This window comes from Python bivittatus, unplaced genomic scaffold, assembly GCF_059951505.1.
Source record: "Python bivittatus isolate LINGU-HERP-01145 unplaced genomic scaffold, Pbiv_v1 ctg000140_np1212, whole genome shotgun sequence".
Lineage (NCBI taxonomy): Eukaryota > Metazoa > Chordata > Lepidosauria > Squamata > Pythonidae > Python > Python bivittatus.
In genome coordinates this window covers 880813-906464 of record NW_028277043.1, presented here as the reverse complement: position 1 = coordinate 906464, position 25652 = coordinate 880813, and the positions used below count along the sequence as shown (strand labels likewise).

The following is a 25652-nucleotide window of genomic DNA, read 5'->3' as shown; positions in this document are numbered from 1 at the left end:
AGAGAGTGATACCATGTTTTTTTTTCCTCCCCCTAAATATTTTTTTGCTTTATTTCTAAAACTTGCCATGCTGGTTTGAAACAGAAATGGAGTCATGATCCTTGCAAAGGAGAAAGTCACGGTTAGTTATGCGGGCAGGTGCATGGTTTTTCTCCCCAAGGGTATTCAAAATGCCACAACTTTAAAGCAACACAGCTGGAAGACAGAATGGGGGAGGGTTGGCTCTGTGCCTCGTTTGGCATCTAAGAATGTTTTTTATAGTATAAACACGGCGGGCATGTTTGATACTAGAAATTAACCTGATGTCCATAAGCAACTTTCCCCAACTTTCAGTATGACTGAAATTGACAAAGTGTGTCATAGGACAGAAATTACTGTATACAAACCTTCAGCTTTGGACACCTTCATGCAATGCTAAGTCGGAGTTTGCTTAATTGTGGTTTACTAAAGAATCTACCACATGCCATATCAAACCGTAATTTACCAACTACATTGGCTGGACTGATGCAGTATATTAAGTCCAAACCTAGCTATGGTTTACTGTCCAGGTTCAAAGTCATAAGCTTATGGGCAAAGTCATAAGCCATGGCTGATTGGCTGAGTTCACACCACATGTGAAATCAAGGTGAACCCCCATTTGAGCCCAGGGTGTTGGGTGAACTCAGCCAAATAATAGGTGGTTGAGACCCCCAAAAGTGGGTTAATTAAGTAATCCCATCCACTCCTGTATCGTTTTAGATTTTCCGGGGAGGCGAGGCGAGGCAAGATTCCTATTTTCACCATAATCATGCCGAAGAGCTCTCTGATGCCCCCAGGCTGTTTCGCATCAGCCTCCGAGAAGGCAGCGTTTGCAAACCGCTCCTGCAACCCGGCGCCCTCCAGATGGGCTGGGCTTCGGCTCCCAGAATCCTCCCTCCAGCTGGGAATTACTCATCCGAAGGGCTCCAGGTTGGGGAAGGCTACGTTGGATCCCCGCAGGAGAGGCGGCCGGAGCTGGGGAAAGGATTGTTCTCCCTTAGCAGCCAACTCGCTCGGGGTCTTCTCCGGCTCCTCTTCCGCACCAGCAGCCACCGGAAACTTCTCTCCTTTTCGCAAAGTTGCAGGGACCGGAGGGGCGCCCCAAGCGGCGGCGTTTCGAACCCAGGACTTCCTTCGCCGCCCCCCGCCCCCCCAAGTTACACCCCTCGGCTCCGCCCTGCCCTGCCCTGCCTTGCCTTGCCTGCGCCGGCTTCGCGGGTCGCCTGGTCGGAAGAGCGAGCGCGTCCGGGCGAAGATGGAGCCGCCCCGAGGCGCGTGAAACGGGCGGAGGGGGCAGCGGCGGCGCGGCGCTTCTTCCTTTCATTTTCAGGGCGCCGGGCCGGGGCAGAAGCCGCCACCCGCCGGATTCCTCCGCCTTTTCGGCCGAGCGGGGAGAGAAGGTCGCCGCCTCGCTCCTTCCACCCCCCGACCATGGAAGATGTGAGTAAAGGGGGTTTAAAAGGCTCGGTGTAGGGGAAGGGGCTGCCGAAGCAGAGGGCGAACGCACGTTGAGAAAGTTAAGTTTCCAGTCCTGTAGGTGGTGCGCGGCGTGGCTTTTCGCTTCGGTGGCCACCCCAAATCCGGGCGCCAGCTTCCCCCCAGCCCCCTCTTTCCACTCGAGCTTTTTCACCCGGCGTTTGTGTTGCTCAAAAGTTAAACTGGAGTGAGTTTCAGGCGAAAAGGAGGAAAGGTTCTTAAGTGTGGGGTGGTGGTGGTGGTGGGGTGTTTTTTTGAAAGAGCTGATGGAGGGGGGAGGATAGAGGCCTTGCGGGGGGGGGGGAGAAGCGAAATAGGCCTTTTCTTCTGCCTGCCAAGATTGCAGCTGACATGAAACGGAGGGAACTCCCAAGAAAAGGGCTGGAAAGGTTTGTTTTCCGATTGGCATCAGCCTGGGAAACCGAGGGGGCTGGTGGGAGGGGGGAGCCTTTATTTGTCTGATAGTCACCGAGGCTGATAAAGGACTCCGCGCTGATGAATAAGCCGGGAAGGGAAAGGAAAAGTTTTGCTTCGTGGCCTGGCAGATGCTCCAAGTGGGAACATTTGAGAGGTTAATATGGGTGGGTGGGTGGGTGGGTGGGTGTTTAAACTGGCCCCGTTCCTCTGTATTTTGCAGCAGGTAAATGATCAGCAAGTAGCTATGCGCCTTTGGCAAGGTAGGGGAGAAGTGACTGGCGTTCAGGTTCGAAGTGCAGTGTCTTTCTCGCCTCTTGGTGATGTTTTCAGCAGAGCCATGGTGATTGAGGAGCCCTAAGCAGAGCCATGGGGCACCCCCAGGCGCTGTAGGCCCTCAGCCTGCCTCCCCTCCCATCAGTTTCTGACCCAGTCAGTCCTGTCTTTTTGCACTCTCTTCGGTCCTTCAGATATCCTGGCTGTGTTCGTAGGGCACGTTTGCCTGTGTTTAAAATAACCATGGTTTATTCAGTGAATCTCAGTTCCTGGATTTGCACATAAACTGTATGCCCAGCAGAGCAAAATAATCATAGTAATAATAATAATTATCCAGGAGCCAAGCTCACCACGTGTGGAGTATCGTGTCAATGTAGCCTGCCGGCTTTCTGTTTTCTTTGTTTTTCCATGGATGGGGGTTTGACTAGAGGACCTTGGAGGTCCCTTCTAACCATCTGATTCCAAAGACCCATTAGGACAGAGAAGAAATAGATATAGTGGCTTGTGCTGCCAGATTTGGGGGAAGTTATGGTGCCTTGAACTCACACAGTCTGGGATCCAGTCCTTCAGCATTCCTGGACCCCTCTTTAGGATGTGACCTGCTTATGCAGCCCAATTAAATAAAAAATTGGCACCCTTTCTCCAAACCCCAGATGCCAGTGGAAGTCAGGGGTTGCCACAGTTCAACAGCTGTGCCTAAACCAGAGGAAGAGCGACCTAAAGGGGCTTTTTCAATTACAGCCCCCATCGCCTTTCTCTTCTAAGAACCGTAGCTCAAAAATCGCAGGAGGGGAGCAGGCTCCCTGTTCCTGATGGAACCATTGGCTCAACTCACATTTGGGTTGATTAAGAAGAGGCCCCTGTTCATCCTTTGCCAAATGCATCGGAAGGCCTGAAAAAAAAGATGCATCGATTGAAACGCACGTTCTGCAAAAAGAACGATCTGGGTTGCTATCTCGGAGGAAGCATTTCTTCCTGTATGAACGAAAGGAATTGCTTCTAGAACGAAGCTTGGTCTAGAACCAGCTGAGAGGAAGGTAAGGATGTCCCTTTCCTTTGGAGCTGGGGTGACCTATTACTCCAATGTGGCTTGTGGGGAAGGCTCAGCCTGATGTGGGGACTGAACAGGATGATAAAGCAGGGCTTATGACTTAACATGTCATGGGAACCTGGTTGATTGTAGCTTATTCAGGAACTTCATGTAATGCAATATAGGGCACCAGTGGGTCCTGTTTCCTGAATTCCAGCGGTTGTCTCACTGCTCTGCTGTTGCGAAAATAAAACTCGTCGATGGAAAACTCCAGAGAGACCTGCTTTGGCAGCACCATTTTTTAATCTTTAGCATGGGAACACTATAGAACAGGACGCTCTTGTCCTGCAAGGAACAGAATACCATTCCTTTCAAAAGAATTTCCAGCATCTTTTGTGCTTCTGAATCTGAACTGACTCCGACCCAGAGCAAACCATTCCTGGCCCTGACCTTAAGAGTTTAAATGATTCATTTGTGTCTCTTCTTTAGTGTTTGGCTGCTTCTCCCCTCCTCCTTGTTTTTTTCTTTCACTTTAGAAGTCTTGTCTCTTCAAATAGGGGCTGCTTTCTTTTGCCAACAACCTGTTTGCACTCATTCTGTCAGGGCCCTTCTATCCTGGCACCACAAGCCACTTTTTTCTGCTCATAGGGGCTGTTCCACAAAAAAATGGCTTTTCACAGGCCCTTCAGCTGTTCCGCCTTCTCAGAAGAGGAAACAGCCTTGTACTGCTTTATAAGGGTATGGTAATGGTACAGTGTAAATCTGCTGATCTGTCTCTGTTGCTCCCTGCCTGCAGCACAGAGAAGGAAGGCATATAGTTAAGCTCCAAGCTTAAATAGGTCTGATCCTGCTTGAGAGCTGGGAGGTGATCTAAAGAATCTTGAGCTGCAATCTATGATCTGCAGGTAGTTGTTAGAGAAGGTACCAAGTCACATTAAAACTAGCATAAACATATGGTATGGATCAAGCAAATTGCTTTGAAACCGTTTAGTCCCACCAGCAAACAACTATTCCTGGCCTCCCTCATCATTGGCCAGGATGATTGGGATCATCTCTCCACACTGGTGAGTTAACCAGAAAATGGCAGTTTAGCAACACCACAAAATCCATCGTCTCCCTCCCAGCCATGACCAAGCTAGACCATTGTCTGAACGGCCCAGTGTTGGGTTACGGTAGCCGATGCTGGTTTTCCCAACTCAATCTGGAGATTAAACAGAGAAAGGGTATTCCTGATTCCCCTAACCATGATTTGCTCCATTTACCCAATTCTCTGAGTTCGTACAACATTGGAACCCTAAACTAACCATTGCTGGCTGGATCTGTACGATGCACTAGTCTAAAACATGGCTGGCTAACTTGTGATTCAGTCTGCTGCGGGAATCCAGTCATTTCGTGCAAATTATTCCTTTCAATCGTTCTGTAGCTAGGGAGTGACCAGAGAATGATTTCCTTCCTGTCTTTTCTGTTGGTAAAAACAGGAGTTTTAGCTAAGGTTGTGAGTTTGGCCTTGAGGTGATTTTTCCAAATGAATTAACACACGCTATAAAGATCTGGCAACTGTTCCTGTATTCTGAACTTTTGTCCTTGGGAACTTAAGGTATATAAAAGTTACGTTGCTGGATCAGTTGATGCAGCTTTACATTCTTTTTCCATAACTGGTCAACTAGGTCCTTCTGAACCAGTTAATGATGCTCCTGTCCTTATGTTATTGTTTGCTTTTGGCATCTGGAATATTTCTGTTAATCTATTCTCGCTAATTGCCAAAGGAACACAGATTTATAAACGGTAGGTTTAATTTATTTTTAAAACCATTGACGCTAGCCTGTACCTCTTTGTTTCCTTTTTAGATATGTTTCCTTTACTCAAACAATGTAGCCTCTTGTTTCATGTGGTTATTTTTACAAGGTTCTACAACTTCATTCAACTGCCATGTAGTCCTCCAACAATGTAAAGAAGTAGAAAATGATAACAATTCTTATTTATAATCTGTAATTCTGCAGAAGTGCTATTTGGAGCTCAATGGTTCATGTGCAAAGTATTTTTTTTCCCTCTAAAAGGGATTTTGGAGGAGGTATCTAAAAGAACAACAGCAGCAAACCTGTACCCATCAATTTGAGCTTGTGGGTGGCCATAAGCTAATGCACTATCATGCGGGTCCCCTTTCTCAATACTGACATCCCTCTTCTTCACTTCTGTGAGTGTCATGGAAGCCATACAAACAAACCCCAGCCTCTACTTTAATTTCATGGATAGGTTGGGAAGGAATTGTATTTTGACCTGATTTGTAAAACATTCTAAGCTATTATGTAGTTTACTTAGTTTTGGTTTAGCAGGAAGATACATTTCCCATTTGGACCCTTTGGAATTAAAATGCTACATTCCAAAATGGACTGTCCCAAGCATTTTGGAAGCTCGTTCTTGAATAGGGATTTTAAGTTGAAGATGTTTTGAGTTCAAGTTGCTTCCAAAATGTGGGGTACAACCCACCCTTCACTCACAACCCTCTGCTTTAAGTTCAAGGTGGGGCATTTTAAGCTTTCAAGAGAATGTTTTTCAGTTCACCATGGTTAAAATTCAAAAGGTTTTGCACATTTCTATGGTTTAATATGTTATGTCAACTCAGCCACTAAGGTTTATAGACCAGGTTTTGTAGCTTACCATGCTGTTGACTTAGCCAGAAATGGTTTGTTCAGTAAACCAGAGCTTTGCATCTTATACCAACTCAGCCTTTTGGTAAATTCTCCATGATCTCTACTGGCCAATCACAACATTTATTGGCGAACATAAATTGTAGTCCCCAACCTTAACCCACAGGTATGATGTCTGATTGTAATGGAATGTGAAAATGACCTTGGAAGACTGGGTGTGGGGGAAGAGATGCCGTCTAGGGAATGATCTGATAAAAGGGGAAGGAGCCCCCAACTGAGGAATGGACAGAGAAAGAAATGTAGAAAGGACCTGCCCTAACTGATCAGGCGGTAAATAGGGATGGTGGGAGATTTGTACTTTCAGACTTGCAAGATTCTGTTAATGTAGCCTATCAATAAAGTAGAATTAGCTCATCTGGTCATGTTTCCTGTCTGGTTTACTTGGGAGGGTTGACGCTGACTGACTTGGAATGAGAGCTGCTCTCTATTTGATGGAGACTTGTATTCTGAAAAAGATACAGTCCAGAATATGTGCAGTTTGTAGATGTAGGTTTTCTCTCCTGCATATTGAATTTGAGTTCTGGTGACTATGTGGGGATGCCTTTTTTTAAACTTCCCTGTCTGTCTTACAGGCCTGGGATTTTCTGGTGGTTTTCCTTCCAGGTACTACTCAGATTTCAAGCCCAGAAAAGTTCATCTAGATGAACCCCTGCTAAGGCAACTTCAATTAGAAAGAAAAATCTCTTATTATTTATTGCTACCTGGAAGAAAGTTTAGAGAAGGAAGAAAGGCTTAACATGGTATTGACGTGTTAAGCCTTGACATGGTATTTAGACTTGATGTGCAGTGTGGTGTCAGAAAGAATAGAATTAACTTTCTTGGTTGCACGCGTGCCTTGCAACTTGCTAAAGGGCATCACGTGAGTCTGTGTCAGAACATGCGCAGGTACATTACTTTCTGGTTCATTGTGGATCTGCTGGATGACATGAAAGTTGGATAACTACAAAAAGGTGAATTAGGATGAATAAAACTTGCAAATTCCAGCAACGGGGAGATACTTTTTTTGAAGGCAGTTGCAGGCATCGATCACTGACATGATACTTGGGGTCAGTTAGGCAGAAAGGTTCAGTGCCATTTTTACTATAAACTAAAGTTCTGTGGGCAAGCTCCCTTGAATCATTTGGGAGCAACGCATACAGGACCTTAGAGCTATTTTATTTAAATGGTTTGCAAGCTGTCTTGAAGAGTGCAACCTGCTTAAGGCTGCATGTGCAAGAATAGTGTTGAAAGCCATTCTGTTTCTAAAAATTGCATCAAAAGAGCTTCTATCAGAAGTCCTAGTATGCCTAAATTTGTACAAAGATCTGAAGGTTACAGGAAAGACACAACTTCCTGATGTCTTAAGTAGATTTGTTTTAGAATCTTGCAGCCTCTCCAAACAAGCTATCAGCAGAAATAAGCCTAAATCATGAAACTTTGGCTATCATCTAACTGATTTCAAATTAGGACTGATGTAACCTTCTTAGGTTGTTATTAGTAATTTAGATGTTGTTATTGTCGTTGCAATGTTTTGAATAATAATACTGTTGTTGACACTTGAAAAAGCTTCACATTCAGCATATCCTACAGCACTATCTTCTGCAGTTCTGCTTCGAAATAAGTCCTATTGTCTTATGGAACATGCTCCAGGCAGAGTGTAATGCATTCAAGCCTTAGCTTCTACGAATATAAATTGAGCAAATATTACTTGCATCCTGAAACTAGCAAAGGGATTTTGCATCTGATTCCCTCCCCTACACAAACGGTATGGGAGGGTGGTGGCTATGACTGGGTTTAGATGGTCCTGTGCACATTGTTAGGTGGGATTGTATACGCAGGATCAGATGGATTTTGCGCTTTGACAGAGAACTGCTTATGTGTTTCTAGACTGCTTCACCCGTTGCACTAAGCCATGGCTTATTCTATAAACCACAGTTGGAGGAAGTCATGCAACACGTGAAGCCAACACCAAACTATTCATGTGGTTGTTTAGTGCAGGGTATGATCCCAGCTACTGTGTGGGAGTCCTAAATTGGGGCGCTTCCTTAATTTGTGGCTATCAAAATTAACAAGGTACATGGTTCTGATAGGCAAGTGTGCTGGAAGGTTAGAGGAACTGGTAACTGAGCTGAATTCACTTCTCCGTGTCAAGGAGCTGGCTCATTTCACTCTCCCCCCCCATTTCTTTATATTAATCTCTTCCATTATTTGTGTTCAGTTTTAGACATCCTTTACAGCCTCGGTCACTCAATCAGAACTCTGTACAAGGGGAGGGTCACTGTGTGATTGACATACCGATTGCCGAATCTGTAAACCCAGCTTCTTTCATGTGGACCTTGATGGAAATTTCTATGAGTGCCCCAAATGCCTTGAGAACAGTTTCACAGCAGGCTGATTTAAAAGAAATTAAAAAGCGGACACAGTTTTTCTCTGTTTAGAAATGTTGGGGGAACTGTAGAGTCATGTCTAGCTCCCTGTTTAACACCATATGGGCTAGTAAATTGCTACCTTAAACCCCCCCCCCCATGAAAGCTTTGAGGTTCTAGAGAAGAGAAGAGCATTAATTTTAGCATAGATCAAAATCAACTACTTCAATATCGCACTTTTCAAACTTTGTGCCTTTCCTGTAACCTTGACTTGCTTAACAAAAACTCTGCATTCTAGGATGTAGGTGCTAGCTCCAGTTCACAGTATGGAGCTTGAAAACATCCAGCAGTCCTCTGAGAAGATGGGTTAGGATGGTCTTTTCAGCAAAGTAGATTTCTTCTTACGAAGGGTCTTGGTAAGAAGCCACAGGTAGTGCCAATACTTCATATGCAGAAGATCTGTGGCTCAGTCCCCTAGAATCTCTCATTCAGGCAGTTGGGAAAACCTTGGTGGAGACCAGAGTGGGGCTCCCCTCCCCCATCAGGTGCCCTCCAGATGTCTTGGATTTCAACCTCTGTAATTTCTAGCTAATGTAAGCAGAAAGTGCATAGAGTCTGGGCTTCTTTTCTGTCTTTATTTATGTATGACTTGTATCCTGAATTTTTATTGTTAGAAATCACATCTTCTTCCCCACCTTTCCATCAACACATGTTCATCCTCTGCTAGGAAGGAACAGCTTTCCAGAGATCTGAACAGATTACTGGCAGAGGGCTGTTGAGTAATGTTGAGTATTGCTTAGCATTGGTCGACTAAATCTTGCATCCCAAAGAATATAGGTTGCCCACCTTGTTCTAAGACAAACAATTGGTGGTGGTTTTGTCCAATATAGTAAGGACTTAAGCACTCCACCTTATCTTGGTTAAACATCCTTTGCAATCATCTGATTCCAAACAGACTTTATTTTTAATACACCATGTCCCTTTCAATGTCCCTCTATGTGTCTGCATCTGTGAATGCACAAACTATGTGTTACTGTTATTACTTTCCCTCTCTCAGATCATTAGCCTATTTTTTTTAGTCTGGGTCCAAAACAATGCCAACCATTATTCAGGAAGTTCTAATTTTGGAGCCTGATCAAGAAAGGAAGGCTTGGTATCTGAAAAATGCATGCTGTGAAGTTGATAGCAACTTCTCCTTTCAGCATCAACTAGATACAGTAAAATAGAACTGGGTGGCACTTGGCTTGGGCAATGGAAGCCTCTTGTCCTTAGAAAGCCTAGAGTAAATCACACAGAGCGTAAAGTATATCTTTTTGGAAATATACTGGGGGATGCTGATGAAGTGGTCTGCTCAGACCTGCTAATGGCGGAGATCAAGGTGATTCTAAGGCCAAACGTTTTTGAAATTGACAAGAGCAGTAGACTAGCAAGGACAGGCTACAGGTAGTCCTTGACTTGTGACCACACCTGGGACTGGAATTTCCATCATGACCTGGGGAAGAAAGCCTCATGTGGCCAGCAGCTGCCTTGCAAAGGGCCAGGCCAGGCATGTCTTGTCAGCAGCAGGAGCAAAAAGACAGCAGTCAGTTGAGGCTGTGGAGTGCAGAGTGGCAGGGGGCCAAAAGGACATAAATGGAGGGGAGATAGGTGGGGGGGGAGTTGAAGCACCCTTTTAGTCATAAGTGTGGGCAGGCTGCCAAGCACCTGAATATTGATCACATGACCGTGGAGGTGCTGCAATGGCCGTAACTTTGTCCTGTGCGGCCATAACTTTGAATGGTCACTGAACAAATGGTTGTAAGTCAAGGACTACCTGTATATGGTCAAAGATCTATCCTTCAGAATGGCCTCTGAAGTTTATTTCAGGGTTTTAAAAGAAAACGCTTCTAGGATGCTTCTCTAGGTAGTGTTCTGTGGGTGATGTGCTGGATAACAGCAGTGGCCAGAAGTATTTGTTGTACTATTCATGGTTCATGTAGAATAGTCCTCATTGTCCAAGAACAATATTGGCAAAAGTGGGACAAACCATGATAACAGAAATAGATTTGTTGCCTTTCATACTCTACAAGCAAGTGTAGCTTTTTTATGTACCTATCTGGCTACATGTGACGGTAACTGAAACCAGATTTAGAACTGGGTTGCATTTATGTGAAGTTTCCCAATCTGCTTGAGTCAGAAGTGGAAGTATTGCTTTGTGGAAAGCCAGGCTCCAATTATTTAGGTGGAGAGGCTTGGCTTGAGCCAGAGGCCTTATATTTCTGCCAGAACAAGAAGCTAATCTTGTATGTTATACTTTAATTCATTTTTCTTAATTCAAATTAATGGGAAGGAATCTTTTAATTTTTTGTTTGCTTTGTTGTTTCAAAGGGGAAGAAAATTTCAGAGACATTCTCCTGGCTTCAGAGTCATATTCTTGCATTTATTTCATGACAAACTGGCCAAGGGGACGGTATGCGTGAACATCCTATATGTCACCGTGCAATCATCTTTCTAGCATTCTTTTGCCTCCATGGCTTCTGACCCCTCCGTTCAAGCTCCAGGGGAGGCTTCAGATCAGTAAGCCTTGAAAACCTAGGAAGCTGCTGCCCTGATGTGGTTGGACCTCTGGTGGAAAGAGATAGCAGAAAAGAACTTTCATATTGCCAAAAGAAAGGCGTTCAGGGCCAGCTCTACCACAGGTCAAAGTAAATAAGGGTTGCAAATGACAGATACTGCAGCTCAGTCATGAAAACCCTCCTTAGTGGAAGGCAGAATTGTGTGAGCCTTACAGCTTGTCCTAAACAGACCTTTTGCTCTCAGATGTGTTGGAAGACCTTCTTGGATCATTAATATTGTGGAAAGATTTACCTGTCTGGTTGGTTTCTGGATCTAGAACTGATGGAAGGAGGACCTTCTAAAATGTCTTGGGTGGACTGCAAGGCATGTGCCAAGAGATGTTTTCCTGTTCAACACATCAATGTATAAGTTTGGGCATCCTTTGAGATACCCAGATGTTGCATTTATATTTCAGTAATATATCATGAAGTTAAAATGTGTCTGAATGCACATACTATGTTCAACCAAAATGATCTTGTTTCATTTTGGCTTTGTGTCTTGGGTGAACACAGTCCACTGTCTTTTGCTTAGCAAACCATAGTTAAGGAACTTTCCATGATCTCTGAAGTTCAGAGGGAAAGCTTAGAAAACCAGGGCTTGGCACAGAATGCAAAAACAGTTTATGAATTTTCAGTAATACCTTTCTTTTTCCTGATGTGAATCTAGGGTTTGAAAGAGGAAAATTCGGAGAAGTTGAAGAGTCCCACTTCAGAAGACAAAGTTGGCTGGATCAAGAAGAGCAGTGGGGGGCTTTTGAGCCTTTGGAAAGAGCGTTACATCCGGCTCCGTAAAAATCAGCTCTTTTTATATGAAGATGAGGTAAGAAAAGGGGAGAGAGTAGTCTTAACAAACCTTTGGACTTAGTCCCAAACACAAAAATGGTCTCCCTTGGCTGTTGCTTGAATTTGGTTCCTTCTCTTTCTCACTGGGGATGTTTCTTCTTCTTTTAGAACTTTGAGTCCGAAGGTCATCCATTAAAGCTTTGAAAGACAAAAGAAGTATAGGTAGTCCTCACTTAGCGACCACAATTGGGACCAGCAACTCTGTCACTAAGTGACATGGTCGCTTAGAAGAACATCACATGGCTGCAATGGGCTTACAACCTCACTTCTGCTGTGGTTGTTAAGTGAATCACCACAGGTCATTAAGCAAGACATCACATGACTGCGACTTGCGATTTTACTGCTGTCTTTTCCATTGACTCTGCTTGTCAGAAGCTGGCTGTAAAGCCTGCAGATGGTGATCGCATGACCTCAAGATACTATGTGATGGTCATAAATGCCCACCAGTTATGGAGCGCCCAAATGTCGATCACATGGCCATGGGATGCTGCAGGGGTTGTAAATGCGAGGACTGGCCGTAAAGTTACTTTTTCAGTGCCGTTGTAACTTTGAACAGTTGCTAAATGAGATGGTCGGTAAACGAGGTCTACCTGTACTACTTCACATATTACATAATGGGTTTGTAGAATTCATGGGTGCAAGATATAGCAGTGGCCACTTACTTGGATGACTTTAAAAAGGGATTGCATAAATTAATGGAGAACAGTGGATTAAGGATAACTGGGAGAGAACTCAGTGTTATGTCCCAGTAAGAACAACATGCATTCAAATACCAATTATACAACAGGGGGAGAAGGGTATATCTCCATCTCTTGCTTGTGAGCGCCTCAGAGATATTTGGTTGGCTACTGGGAGAAACAAAATTCCAGGTTAAGATGGACCTTGCCCTGATCCAGAAGAGCTATTTGTATGTCTAAAGATCTGAGTCACAGTACCCTGTTTTTCTTCTCTCTCCCTCTCCCTCTCCCTCTCCCTCTCCCTCTCCCTCTCCCTCTCCCTCATTCTCTCTCTCTCTCTCTCTCTCTCAAAAAACTTCTAGTTTACGCCAATAGCAATAAGTTGCCTAATATATTTATTCAGAAGAAGCTAATAGTTTCCAATTATTATTCTTGTCCTTCATGGTAGCCAGCAAACTGGATCTGCATGGGAACAGCTGGGTGTATTCGATTTTCCAGGTGGGCAGTAGGCTTCACCTTCATGAAGCCTTCATCTGGCAGAGAAGGCATGCTGCGGATCCCGTCTGCTAGAGAACTACATTTGGCGGGTCCCAGGAGGCAGGCCTTCTCTGCTGTGGCACCTGCCTTGTAGAATCTCCTTCCCCCGGAAGTGAGATTAGCTCCATCCCTCTTAACATTCTGTAAGTCCCTCAAGACCTGGCTATGTGATCGGGCCTGGGGCTCCCAGAGGACTGGGGAGATTTTACGATGGCTCCCTTATTCATTTTATCCCCTCCTGTTTTGTGTGCTTTTACTGTTCTTTATATGTAGTTGTTTTTATGTATTTATTTTGTATGTAGTTGTATGCCACCCAGAGTCACCTTGTGTGAGATGGGTGGCTATATAAAAATGAATGAATGAATGAATGAATGAATGAATGAATGAATGAATGAATGAATGAATGAGGTCAATCTGACACAGGAAGAACGGTAAATGATCTCTCCTGTTTCCTGGTTGTGCTGGTGATGTACGTGAAGAGATGGTCTCTATACTTACAGTGAGATTGCAGTAGAGAGGCTAGTTCCACATGCAGTCACTTCAGTGTGAACTGGAACCTTGATAGTGAACAATACCAGCTTACATAGAGGCATCCACATGTGTGTGAAAACACCCCATTGCAGAGGATTGCTCCATAATGGTGGACACCAGCTCTTCAGTTATATCACCAGTTTGTCTAAGATGAGGAGGAACTTCTCCCTGCTTCTTGCATGTTAGATTTAAGACATGAAAGCAAGAAGAAAGCAAAAGATGAATTCTGTAACAAAATAATACGTTTTGGAGGGCTACGAATATTCATGTGCTGCAGAGTGGGGAAAAAAAACCAATCCAGCGGCTTAAAGCCTGCTATATTACTTTTAGATACTCCATGGTGTTTCTAAGGCTTGTAGTATAACTGCGGTAGTATTTTTCTAGATAAGGGGTTTACCTTGTGAAGGATAACCCTGAAGGGTGGCTCTCTTGCCCTATTTTGCAAACCCTAAAGATCGGGAAAACTAATTTGGAAGGATGATCAGAGGATGGTTTGCAAGCGAAGTGCAGCTTACAATGAAGAACACCAGCAGGATTCTTAGAAGTTGCCACTTATCAGTCAAGCAGCCAACTGAGCTGGGAAGTGATTCACCTGCTTAGTTTTTTTGCCCACTATGGTGAAATGGATTGCAGTTTTATTTATAGCCACTATTTTTAAACATTCCTCTGTGTGTATATACTTACAATTTGAGATTATTTTTACACCCTCATCGTTGTCCTCCCCTTCCTGCCTTTCTTGCATTTCCTCTTTTTTTCTTGTTGAGCAACACATGCAAATAACAATGAAAGGTGTCAAGCAGAAAGAAATAAACCTATCATCAGAGATCTGCCTCCAACCTCTTCTCTCTGGGTTATGATTACTACATGTTCTTTTGAGTAGGCGCAACAGACGAGGTCTTCTTGGATCAGCCTATCGTCCTGCTTCTTTTTCATATAATGACTGGGCCCATGTGGAAGAGAATACACTCCCTTCTGCTGCTGTTCTTAATGATTTCCATTGATTGGTTTGGTTGATGGTGGTTCTTTACATCTGTGATGTTTAGTACTATGTTTATTCTCCCTGTGTTGGGGTGGGTGGATGTGAGATTAAGCAGCTAACACCCCACCCATAGAAGCATGGTACTTTTTATCATTATTTCCTAGCATTCTTTCACCTGTGTTGATGTGTGAATTATATTTATGGTTTTGCCAAGAAAGTGTAACATTTTGTACATCTGAGGGACTAGGTTCCAGATCATAAAAGCTTCTATCTCTGCTGGCTGTTAAGATGACCTGAAACACTTCACTGTGTTTTATGCAAGATGCTTAATAAAAGAGGAAGTCATTTCCTTGGGATGATTACAGAAGTGCGGGATGACAATGTAGGATTGAAATATTCAAGTGATGCTTGTTTAAAAGAAGGAAGCTAAATGTAATTTGAAGTCAGCAGCAAGCTGGGGTTGAGAGTTTGGGTTACAGCTTAGGCAAGTCACTTATTCCTTTCCCTGCTTCTTTTGTTTTACTTGCAAATGAGTGACTCAGCATACAGAATACTTAAGTTTAAGAAATATTACTTATGCAAAATAGTCTTAGTCTCTCTCTCTCTCCCCACATGTATTTATGCAGGCTGAACATAAGTAACCTTTGATACATGCACAGGCACGGATACGTGGAGTTTTCTGCGAGTGATCATAACATCAGTAGATGTTGGTAACAAGATCCTGTACTTTTGGATGCCCACAAATCAGTGGAGAAATTGCTGGAAGACTACCAAGTTGATTCCTAGTTACTCTAGGAGGGGTTCTTTGAACAAGATGATGCTTCTGGGTTGTCTTCAACAGTAGCCCCAAGTAGGACACACTGTGTGGTGCTCCAGAGCACAACCAACAGGCTTTTCCTGGCTCAAGTAGCTGTGTCCGTGGTGGCATCGATTTCTGTGGTGGGTGGTCTGCTGGACCACTTTGGAGAAGCATCTGAAAGGTTCAGTTCTGCCAACTACCAAAGATCATGATAGCTGGAAGCTACACACCTGAAGGGCAGAGATTTGTGGAAGGCTGATGCAGAGAAAAATGATAGGCCTACTTAAGAAACTTAGCTTTCACTCTTTTAATCAGGCGTAAAGAATCTCTGTGTTGGGAATTGAGTTGCATAGATGCCTGCAATGCAAAAAAAAGCGGAGGGGATGATGCAAATATTTTGCCTGGCATACTGTTAGATCCTTTTATTGGGTAGGCTTTTCATCAGTCAGAATCAGCCAAAAATAAGCCTTTCTTTCCTTTGGCTTCTGTTTCCTGTAAGCAGCTGCTCTTGTGAGATTTTGCAACCTTCTAACTTTATTGTTGAGAATATTTTCTGCTTTACCCAAGAGGTGGTGCAGAACAGGGGACACAGGATGGCATGCATTGGCCCTGTTAGACTGTTGCTACTCCGAGCAGCCACAGGGAATTTTGCCATCTGCGGTGATACAGAAGCAGATATACAGCTCTGTATAGTGGGCTGCTGGCTGAGTCAAGAGTAAAATCACTCAGTAGAGATTGAGTTGAGGTGCAGCATGAATGTGGACTTCCCTAGTCCAGGGTCAATACCTACCTTGCAGTGCTGTGTCACATCTCGTGTTTTGCAATAGAGAAAGAATGTAGTGTTGTCTCTTACAGGAGGAACAGAAGTGTGTTGAAAGTCTTGAACTGGAGCAATATGAGAGATGCCAAGATTTGCGAGCACTCTTGAAAAGGAAAAACCGATTCATTTTAATCCATTCTCCAGGTTGTAAGGTAAGATATCCTTCCTGTTCTACATGAAACTGTAATTCTTCCCTCCCTCCCTTCCACCCCCCTCTGTATTTATTCTTTCCAACCCAGTGGGATGTTGACAATTACATAAAGGGGCATGTACATCGACAGAATAACTCTCTGAAAACATAACAGAATGGGACCAAATCTGGTGTTGACAGAGATGTCAGCAAAAGAAAGTCTGAGTCTGAGAGACTTGGAGCTGTGGAGAAAAACATTCCAGAAAAACAATTCACCAGTGTATCCCTATGGGATGCTATTTTCCTAAGCACTTCTCCTTCATCCCTCTTGGTCCCTTGACCCAGAGCGAAGGGTACATAAACCTGCCTTTTGCTTCTTACATGCACACGGAGATCCAACACAAAGGGAAAGTTTGGTTGCACAGAAGAAAATACAGATGCCTCCTCTGGCCACAGCTGGTTCAGGAAAGAATTCCAGAATCCACGTGCTCTGCATGGTTTTCATATGTGGTTTCCTTTCCTGAAGGTGTTGGTCAGTTGCCCTGTTGGCTAAGTCCCTTTTGGTTGAAGGAATGAAGGCTATGGCTTTTAGACATGGCCACAGAATATTTTGTGGGACAACTTAACGCTCTCTGTGGTGGAGCTCTGTGGAGTAACAGGCTCAGTTTGTGACACAATTACACTTGGATAGTATATAGCATTTCCTCTGCAGGAAGAATTGTAACTTGAAGGCATAGAATGGCTTGAATTCCATTGACCTTTGAAGGAATACCTACAGGATACACCAGGGTGCTGTGGCCCCATTTGTTGCATGGTTGGCCAAAGCCTTCGTCCCCCAGCCATATGGGGAAAAAAATCAGTGCAAACCTGGAGCAGTCTGGTGCTCCCTCAAAGCAACTGGAAATATGTTGTTCCTAATTTTGCAGGACCAAAATGATCCTGCTAGAGTACGGAGCAGAGGGCATGCCTGGAACAGCATCAGCCCACCCTGGCTAGATGTAGAAGGAATAGGGAATGGCTTTGAAGGGCAGGAGGAAGAACCACTATGAAGGCAGTGATCAGACAAGTACGGCGTGAGCCCATTCCAAGAAACTAATTTGAGTAAAATCTCAGACTCTTCCCTAAAATGAGGGAGGGGGATGCACATACAGACTTGCAGGATTTTGTTGCTATAGCTGTTCTGAGAAAAGTAGTTTTAGACCAATATGGCATTGGTCTACCTTACATGGCTGACACCGGGCCCACAACATGGGATTGAGCAGCTTATGGTCAAGGGCTATGGAGGGTCCATCTGGATCATCCCTTTAAGCCATAGTGTGGTTTCTTTCTTTGACTATTGCAGAAACTGTTGGATGAACCTAGATTTAGACTTTGAATGGCCAGCACTATCCAATTTTCAGAGAGGAGACCTTTTGAAACCCTAGCTGGAGATGCAAGCAGTTGAGTTTGGGATTTTTTTGCGTGCAGCTGTATGCTGTAGCACTGCACATCCAGCTGTGAATAAAGCTGCAGGTACACGGAATGGGTGGGTTTGAGTTCCATATTTACTAGGGACGCTGCTCCAGTTGTAACTGGCTCTGAGCAGCTTACAGACTTGGGCAGGATGAAAGCTCAGGGCTTTCTTTTCTACACGCGTAGCCAGTTTGACATTTAAAAGAAAGGGAGTTTTGTTTAACGAGATGGATCCCTTATTGCGAGCTCATGGGATTTACATCTGGGACTATTTGCTTCCTAAACCAGACACACTCTTCCTCAGCAAGCCAATTCAGCTTCTCTGTTCAGAAAGTTTTCATTTTCCACCCTTATCTCTCTCTCTCTGTTTCTCTCTCTTTTTTTGCTATGTTGCACGCCCTCCCCCCCCCCCAATCCTGACATAGGGGCCATCTGTTGTTATTTCAGCACTGTAAGGTGTTTTGGGCAGCTTTTAGGTAGCAGTGTGTGCTATGAATTTTTCAAACAAATAATACTAAAGGATGATGGACATCCAAAAGTATGTTTGAGAGAGATACAGCTTCCATGCTTTTGGATGTGCAAATCCACCTGCCCTCGGTTCCTATCTTATTCCATCTAATGGCAAAAGGGTAGAGAAAGAGACATCTCTACATAAAATGTAAGAACTGAAACAGGTGACCTCTGTGCATGGAAAGGCTTCTTTTATTTCCTTTCCGTCCATTATCCACTTGTCTTTGCTGGGAATCTGGCAGCTGGGTTGACAACCAGCATTATTCTGCAGAAGTTACATCAAGCTTCCAACATGCATAATATTTATTTATTTAAAAAGACTTATATAGCACCCACCTTCTATATAATAAACCTGGGTGGCTCACCAGGACCTTCTGCTTGCCTGCCTGCCTTTAGCTTTACAGTATCATCTTGATCTTTCTGTTTTTAATCTTCATTTTGCAATCTGTCCCATTAATTCTCTGTGAAGGTCAGGATATACATCTGTGATAAATCTTTGCTCATAAGGAGCTGTTCCTTAAATCTGATGCTACGTCTTTAGGCTTCCACCCCTGGGACTGAAACAGCCTTGTGGAATACCGAGGCTGGAACTATGTCTTCCAAGCCTCTGTTCAGAGATGTGTCTATGCTGTATCAGGAAGGTCATACTCATCTTCAGATGTGGCCTTCTCCTGGGGAGACATATCTTGGATAGACAGAAGAGCGTGAACCTTTGTAAGGCCTTTTCTGAAGTTCTCCCCCCTTTTTTTTTGGACATCTCAGTTACTTTGCTTTCACCTTCTGGACTATGCTATTTGCAGCCTCCTCCCTGGATTGTATAACTGCATTCAACCAGGCAGCCAAGAACAGATAATCCAATAATGGAAGATCATAATAGAATGAACCAGTGACACAACTCTTTAATGATCAAAGTCTACAGTGAGGGCAAAAGCCTGATTGTTCAGACAGACTCATTCCTGATTATGGAGAGAGAATACGCTATCCTGACTTCATGGAGAAAGCATGCTTACTTGGGAATGCACCAAGATATTTCTCTCTCTCTTTTCCCCTTTGTCCAAACAAACTGAGTGTGATCCTCCCATTCCCCCCTCTGCCCTGTTTTCCAGCCAGCAACTTCTTGTGGCCAAAAGGAAGTTTGATCAATTGGGACTCTGCTTAGAGTTTAAATGACTGTAAAACTGCCTCTGGTGTTCAGTAGAGGCGCTATTGTATGTGACTTTGTTAATAAGGGTGACTCCGGTTCAGTTGTTTGGGAGCTGGGACGGAGCAGATGCTCATCCAACAACTTTGGCTTCTCTATTTCCAGTCAGGCTGCTGCTAACTCCTCCCTTGCAGCAGCTGCAGCAAAAAAATAAAAAATAAAAAAAATAATAAAAATTGAAGGAGGAAGGAAGTTGCTTTACTCTAATCATTGGTCTATCTAGCTCTGCCTTCTCCAAATTCAAGGTTGCATAACTTGTTCTGGCCTTTGAGTGCATATACTCCAAAACTTGGGTTGGGCCATGGCAAAAATCAAAGTTGACTTCATTTATAGAATCCTAACATCACATTGTTGAAAGGGGCCATTGTGTGATGGAGTGGAATTGTGAAGGCCAGGCTCAGGGAGATAAACATTTTCTTAGCTCGCCAGAACAGCGTGGGAAGAACAAGAGGATGAGACTGGCACCTCCCTGAGGAATTCATACTGTTGTGGCTGGCTGACTTTGGAAACTGGGGTTTCAGTCTGGGAAGATTCTTGCTAGAGGTTGTAGCTAATAAACATAGCTGGACTGAATTTACATGGTCTCTTGGAGTTCCTTGGGCTAGGCCTGACACACTGGGCCCCTTGCTCAGTGTGGGAATCCAAATTAAAGCATAAGTGAAAGATGGCTGTCTACTTTCTCCTTGAATGTATCTAGCAAACAGAAGCTCACCACTTTGCTGGGTACTTAGTTCCACTGTGGAATTGCTGTTGTTATTAAGTTTCTCCTAATAATCAGTCAGAATCTGCCTTCCTGCAGCTTAAATCCATTATTCCATGTCCTGCATTTTTGAACAAGAGAGATCAGATCTGAAAAATGCAATCATAGTTCTCTTTTCTCAAGGCTAAGCATGCCCAGATCCTTCCAACTCTCTTTAGAGGAGTTGGTTTTGAATCTTCAGGTCCTCCTCTTTGCCCTTCCCAGAACCTACTCCAGTTTGTCTGAATTTTTCTATAAAAATGGTAACCAGAAATATACATGATAATCAAGGTGGGGTTTAACAAATGTAGAATAAAGTAAAATGATTATAGTTAGTAGTTCCATTTTGTATTGCTTAATATTAAATGTGAATGCAATCAGTATTACCCATTAGTCATGTACATAATTTCCCCTTTGAACATGATAACATTTGATAATAACTTTAAGAAATTTTTGAGGCCATACCTGAGGCTTTGGGGGACTATAAGTTGCTTACTGCTGCCTAACATGGCATGCTTCAAATTCTTTTCAATGCTTCAAAGACAGAGGACCACATTGCTGGATTGAACCTGTGCCTGAGCATTGGAACTCCCTATTTCATGAAACATGCTTTGATCTCTCTCTCTCTGGTGGTTCATTGCTATTCCTGCAAAGTTCACAGGAAGCTGCTTTGCCTTGACATATTTTGGTTGATCCCCTTTTGGTGACGATGATGATGATAACAGTCTCAGTGAAGATGATTTGGGGCCAGTGCAGCTGCTGTACTGGAACATTTCTTCCATGAGTGATTTTTGCAAGATCAGTTGTTTTTACATTGCTTGGTTTACTGACCATCTCTGATGTTCTGCTGTGGGTGACGTTGCTGTGCGTTTTGGTTATTGGCTTGAATTCAAGAGGGAAGACAGAGTTTGCTTCTCCTGAAACACCTTGTTCCGCATCCTGCACCATTCTCACAATCTCTAAGAGTATTTTATTGGGAAAGATGAGCTACAGAGGCTGGGGCAGGGGGGAGGAGAAACAAAATCCCATTCTATAAACCTCTTCCTCATTCATGGAATCCAAACCATTGATTTTAACAGCTGTTAATTGCCTTTGAGTTTCCTTTTAACAGAAAAGAGGGGTATAAATGTGTTTAAATTATAAATGTCCATTGACTCCACCACTTTCTTTCAAGAATCTCATGAACCAGCAAATACTTGGCAGGTGGCCTGCAGCAGCTCTCCCTAGTTTGGGACTCTCCAGATGTGTTATGACTTTCTCTTTCAAGCATGTGGGTGGTACTGGGTGGAGAAAGCTGGACGGTAATAGAGGAAGTGATCTGCAACTTCCAAATCTCAGTTTTACAGAGTTTCAATGTTTGCATCTTTCCAAAAGTTCAATATCCTCCAGTGTTTCCAAAGATCAGGGACATTGCTTCCCCATGTTTACTACACATGTAAAAAGGTGGTGCTTTGCATCTTAAAAAAAGGTTTCGCATAAAGAATAGCCTCAGACTCCTTAAAAACTCAGGAAAAATAAATTCCCTCAAATTGTGACACTATCTTGGCCACAGTGGGTGTGACCAACCCAACCTTGTTCACTGCAAAGCTCTCTTCTGGCAGCAAATAAACATTAAGATGTCCATCCTTGATCTTGTCTGCATTGGACAACCTTTTGCAGGCTGAGAACCACAGTGGATGGAGGGGTGACCTAAGCAGACATAGTCAAGATTTTATTTTTTATTTTTCTGGGGTTGGGGAGTCTTAATACTTTTTTTAAAATGGCTAGTTTAAGCCTATTTTAGGGGTTACACCACAGTTCTTATGTATTTCTTGCCTTACAATGGCAAAAATATACCCCATACCTTAGTTTTCATCTGCTTTGATCAGACGTGGCTTGGGGGAAGGGCACAAGTCTTCCACTCCTGGTAGGTAGGGAGGTAGATAATTGGTTCACCAAGCCATGCCCAGTATCTTACATCTGGGTTGTTTCAGATCTGTTCTCCAGCCATTATCTACATCATAAGCAAATCTTTTCTTGAGGGAAACTGGATAGCACTAGCTGGTATTGCAAGGAATTATTTTTTTTAGTGAAATCTGAATTGCTTTTAGGCAAACTCTCTACCTGTTTTTTTTCTGCTCAGGTGCAAGATATCAAATTCCAAGCATCAACCACAGAAGAAAAGGAACTCTGGATGAAAGCACTCAACGATGGCATCAACCGAGGAAAGAATAAGATATTTGATGAGGTCAGTTGCCATTCTGACTCTTAGCTTCAGGTTACTCCTTACTTTGCTGTAAGTTGATGTAAAGGCTTCTTCCATTCCCAATTCATTATATAAGCCCAGGATGGGAAGTATATTGAGCCATAAGGATCAATAAAATTGTAGAAAGAGCCACAAGGAAAGAGCCACAAGGATCAAGAAAGTTGTGGAAAGGTGTGATGGTACTCCAACTTGTAGAGAACTAGGTGATATGATACAACTCATGTTCTAATGATGGAAAAGTTCTACTTGTTATGTATTTGGGGAATAAAGCAAAGCAGGAATAGGCAAGTGAGTGTTCTCCAGATGTTTTACACAGTTGTTCCTATACTCCCTTTTCACTGGCCATGCTGACTAGGGTTGATGGGAGTTGTAGTCCAGCATATAGGGTACCAGCCTCCCTCCTTCTGGTATCCAGCATGTGTGTACAGGCTTCTTCAGGTCAAGGGCTGAAAGAGAGGTTTGGAGAATATGTCAAGGGCTGAATTTAGATAGGCAAAGTAAGTACAGTCAAAGCCAAACATGGATGTGTCCAGAGTAAAAGGTAGGCACATGAAGATCCCTTCTATTATTGTTTTCTCTTAAAGCAAATATATTTCCCAAAACCCAGTATATATTTTCATAAAACTCGTACATTTTCCTAAACCAAACATATTTCTCTTTTCATTTAATTGTTTGAAAATCAGCAGCTCCTTTTGCCCTCTTAAAGGCTGGATGACCAGAGAGTGTGCTCTGCATATAGAAGCTAAGGAGGAGACTGAAGGTTGCAGCCCTCAAGCCAAAATTTATTCACATATGGGTAGAAAGAGACAGAGGCTAAAGAAAATCAGCCAAAAGAAATAAGAGCTAAAAAGGGGAGGCTGAGAAAATTGGTGACTGTAAAAGAGAACCATGGGTGAGACATATATGGGTGCCTGAAATGAAATTGTGGTTCTGTGGCTTTTCAGACTTCCTGGCTTCAGGGAACTACCTTTCTGCATTGACTTATGGCAGACATATGCTGCAGAAGCCAAACATGTTATAGAGGACTGGATTAGAGGAGTGAAGTTCTGGAGCAGTCTTTTCCACCTTGGTGCCTAACAGAGGTTCTGGACTTCAACCCCTGACCTTCAGGGGCAGGTGGAAATCTAAGGCATCTGGAAAGCATTACAGTGGGGAAAGGGAAGGCAATGTCAAGGATGATGGAAGTGACAAGAGATCTGGCAGGCCATCTGGACACGTGCAGCAGAGCTGGTGTGGCTCATTGGCTTTTCTAGCTTGAATCCTGTCCAGACTGTGAAGGTCAATCCTCTGTCTTTTTCTTCCTTCATAAACTCTTCTTAAGTTCAGTATAGCACTTCATGCAACCCCTGGGGGATCACCATGATTGCTAAAAATCATCAGTACAATTTTAACATGGGCAACACCAAAGACTGTAGAGGCGGCTCTAGAATAGACCGAAACATGACCCCCCCCCAAACGTTTTCCATAATCCCACCCCCCAAAAAGCAGGAAAAATAGGCCATCTAAGTCCTACCCACGTGAGATGTGCTCTTATCCAATGCAGTGTTTGCCTCCTGATTAAGTGTATTTAGCCTCCCTCTGCTGAAAGCCAGCAGTTGCATTAGCCAGTAGAGTTGTGCTGTTGTGTGTTCGGGGTATCCAAGGGAGATGGTTTATTTTGGCCAGAGGAGCAACTGCTTTGATTGGTCCTTCATGGCCTGGACTACAAATGATTTTGGCAATGGAATGTCAACTCTGAATGAACTTTCTGAGCCTGCTTCCTTCCCCCTCCCCCTGTCTCTTTCTTGTATTCTTTCTCCTTTTGGCTTTGCCATTTAAACCCAAGGGTGGTCTGACTAAAGCATTCTGGGTCTCCTTTTCTGCTGAGAGGGGAATTGGTTCCTCAGACTCACTTGAGTTGGGCGTCTGCTCTCTCCCATTTTTATGATCTCTGCAAGAAGGTTGCTTGTTCTGCCTCCTTCCAGAAGAACCGGATTGTTATTGAGTGTCAGATTATTGAGAGATTGCTGTCTTTCAAATTGAGCTCTGCAGGCAGTGTGCCAAATTGGACGTGGGGCCAGCTGGGAACAGCAAACTAATTGCATTTGCCTTGCAAATCTAAGCTGGAGAGAAGAGGAAGGCAGGATTTGAGCCGATTGTGGCTCATGTTACACGGGAAGGAGAAATTGGAAGAATCGTGTCATTGGGTGATATTGGCAGCCTTAGTGGTATCTGTGGTCTTGCTGTCTGCAACTAGGATAGAGCCAGAGAATTTGTAGCTGAGGATGCCCTGAGTTACCACATTATCAAGTCTGGGCATATATATATTATTTTTTATTATTATTATATATATATATATATATATATTATTATTATTTTTTTTTTTGCTGGCATGCACACTAATGAACTTGACCTGTCCTTTGGTGACAGCATCCAAAGAGGACTGTCTCCTAGGTGAACACATTTCCAATGCAAGTCATGCTGAGGACTTTTCCAAAACAAGTAATGCTTTGGGGGCGCCATTAAAAAAACCAATTCTATGAAAGGAATCGCGAAAGAGGGCTAAGAAGGGACCTACAGGCCAGATTTTCCTTCTGCAAGCTTGTAAGATTACACAGATGTACACCAGAAGATAATTGGGCCCTGCTCTTCGTTGACATTGGAGTTGCTTCATGCATAATCCATCAATTTTCAGCACGGACAAGAAAGGAAGAAAGCACATTGTTTTGCAAGTCCAACGACAGAGGATCATGGCACAACATTGAAGCAGATGCTTATATTCAGTCTTGCCACCTGGTATCATTGATGTTGGCAGTATTTGCTTGACACACTTACCTAGCTCAGTGAAAGTCCTAGTGGCGACATGCATACAACATACCAAGCTCAGTTAGGCATTTCAGTGGCTGAACATGTTGTATGAATCCATTCTGTTTGGTTGGCTTGCGGTTCAGAGATTGAGCCAAGTCTTATAACATTGGGACGATAGCCCTTATTTGGCAATATATCTCCAACTGTGGTATGTACTTCCTGGATTAGTTTGTTAATCACAAATCTCAACAGAGTTGAATTTAAGTTTACAAAAGTTGATTCACAGTGTTGTCCATTTGATTTAGTCTTTCCTTAGTGAAAATACAACCATTGTGGCTTGTAAACCAAGGTTTATGGATTGGCAAAATATATAAGTCAAGCCAATCTCTGGCTTGTTTCAGTGAATGATCTGGGTTTACGTAATCAACCATAGTGGGCTAGGTTTTCACATTATATGAAGCCAAAAGCATGTTAGGGCTTGATGGGTTGAATAGATTAATGTGTGAAGGAATTATTCAACCTCTTGTATATTTTTCAGTTT

The 25652-nt window shown here is 43.5% G+C and overlaps 1 protein-coding gene across 1 annotated transcript in view; it reads left to right on the top strand.

Moving 5' to 3' along the window:
• Nucleotides 1-586: 586 nt before the first annotated feature.
• The window catches only part of PLEKHO2 (pleckstrin homology domain containing O2), a 32086-nt gene continuing 7020 nt past the window's right edge, over nucleotides 587-25652 (top strand). Inside the window, exons 1-4 of the mRNA XM_007423559.3 lie at nucleotides 587-1458; nucleotides 11529-11681; nucleotides 16083-16199; nucleotides 22202-22306. Of these exons, the coding sequence (XP_007423621.2) occupies nucleotides 883-1458; nucleotides 11529-11681; nucleotides 16083-16199; nucleotides 22202-22306 (951 nt within the window). The 5' untranslated portion in view covers nucleotides 587-882. The remainder of the gene's footprint in view (nucleotides 1459-11528; nucleotides 11682-16082; nucleotides 16200-22201; nucleotides 22307-25652) is intronic.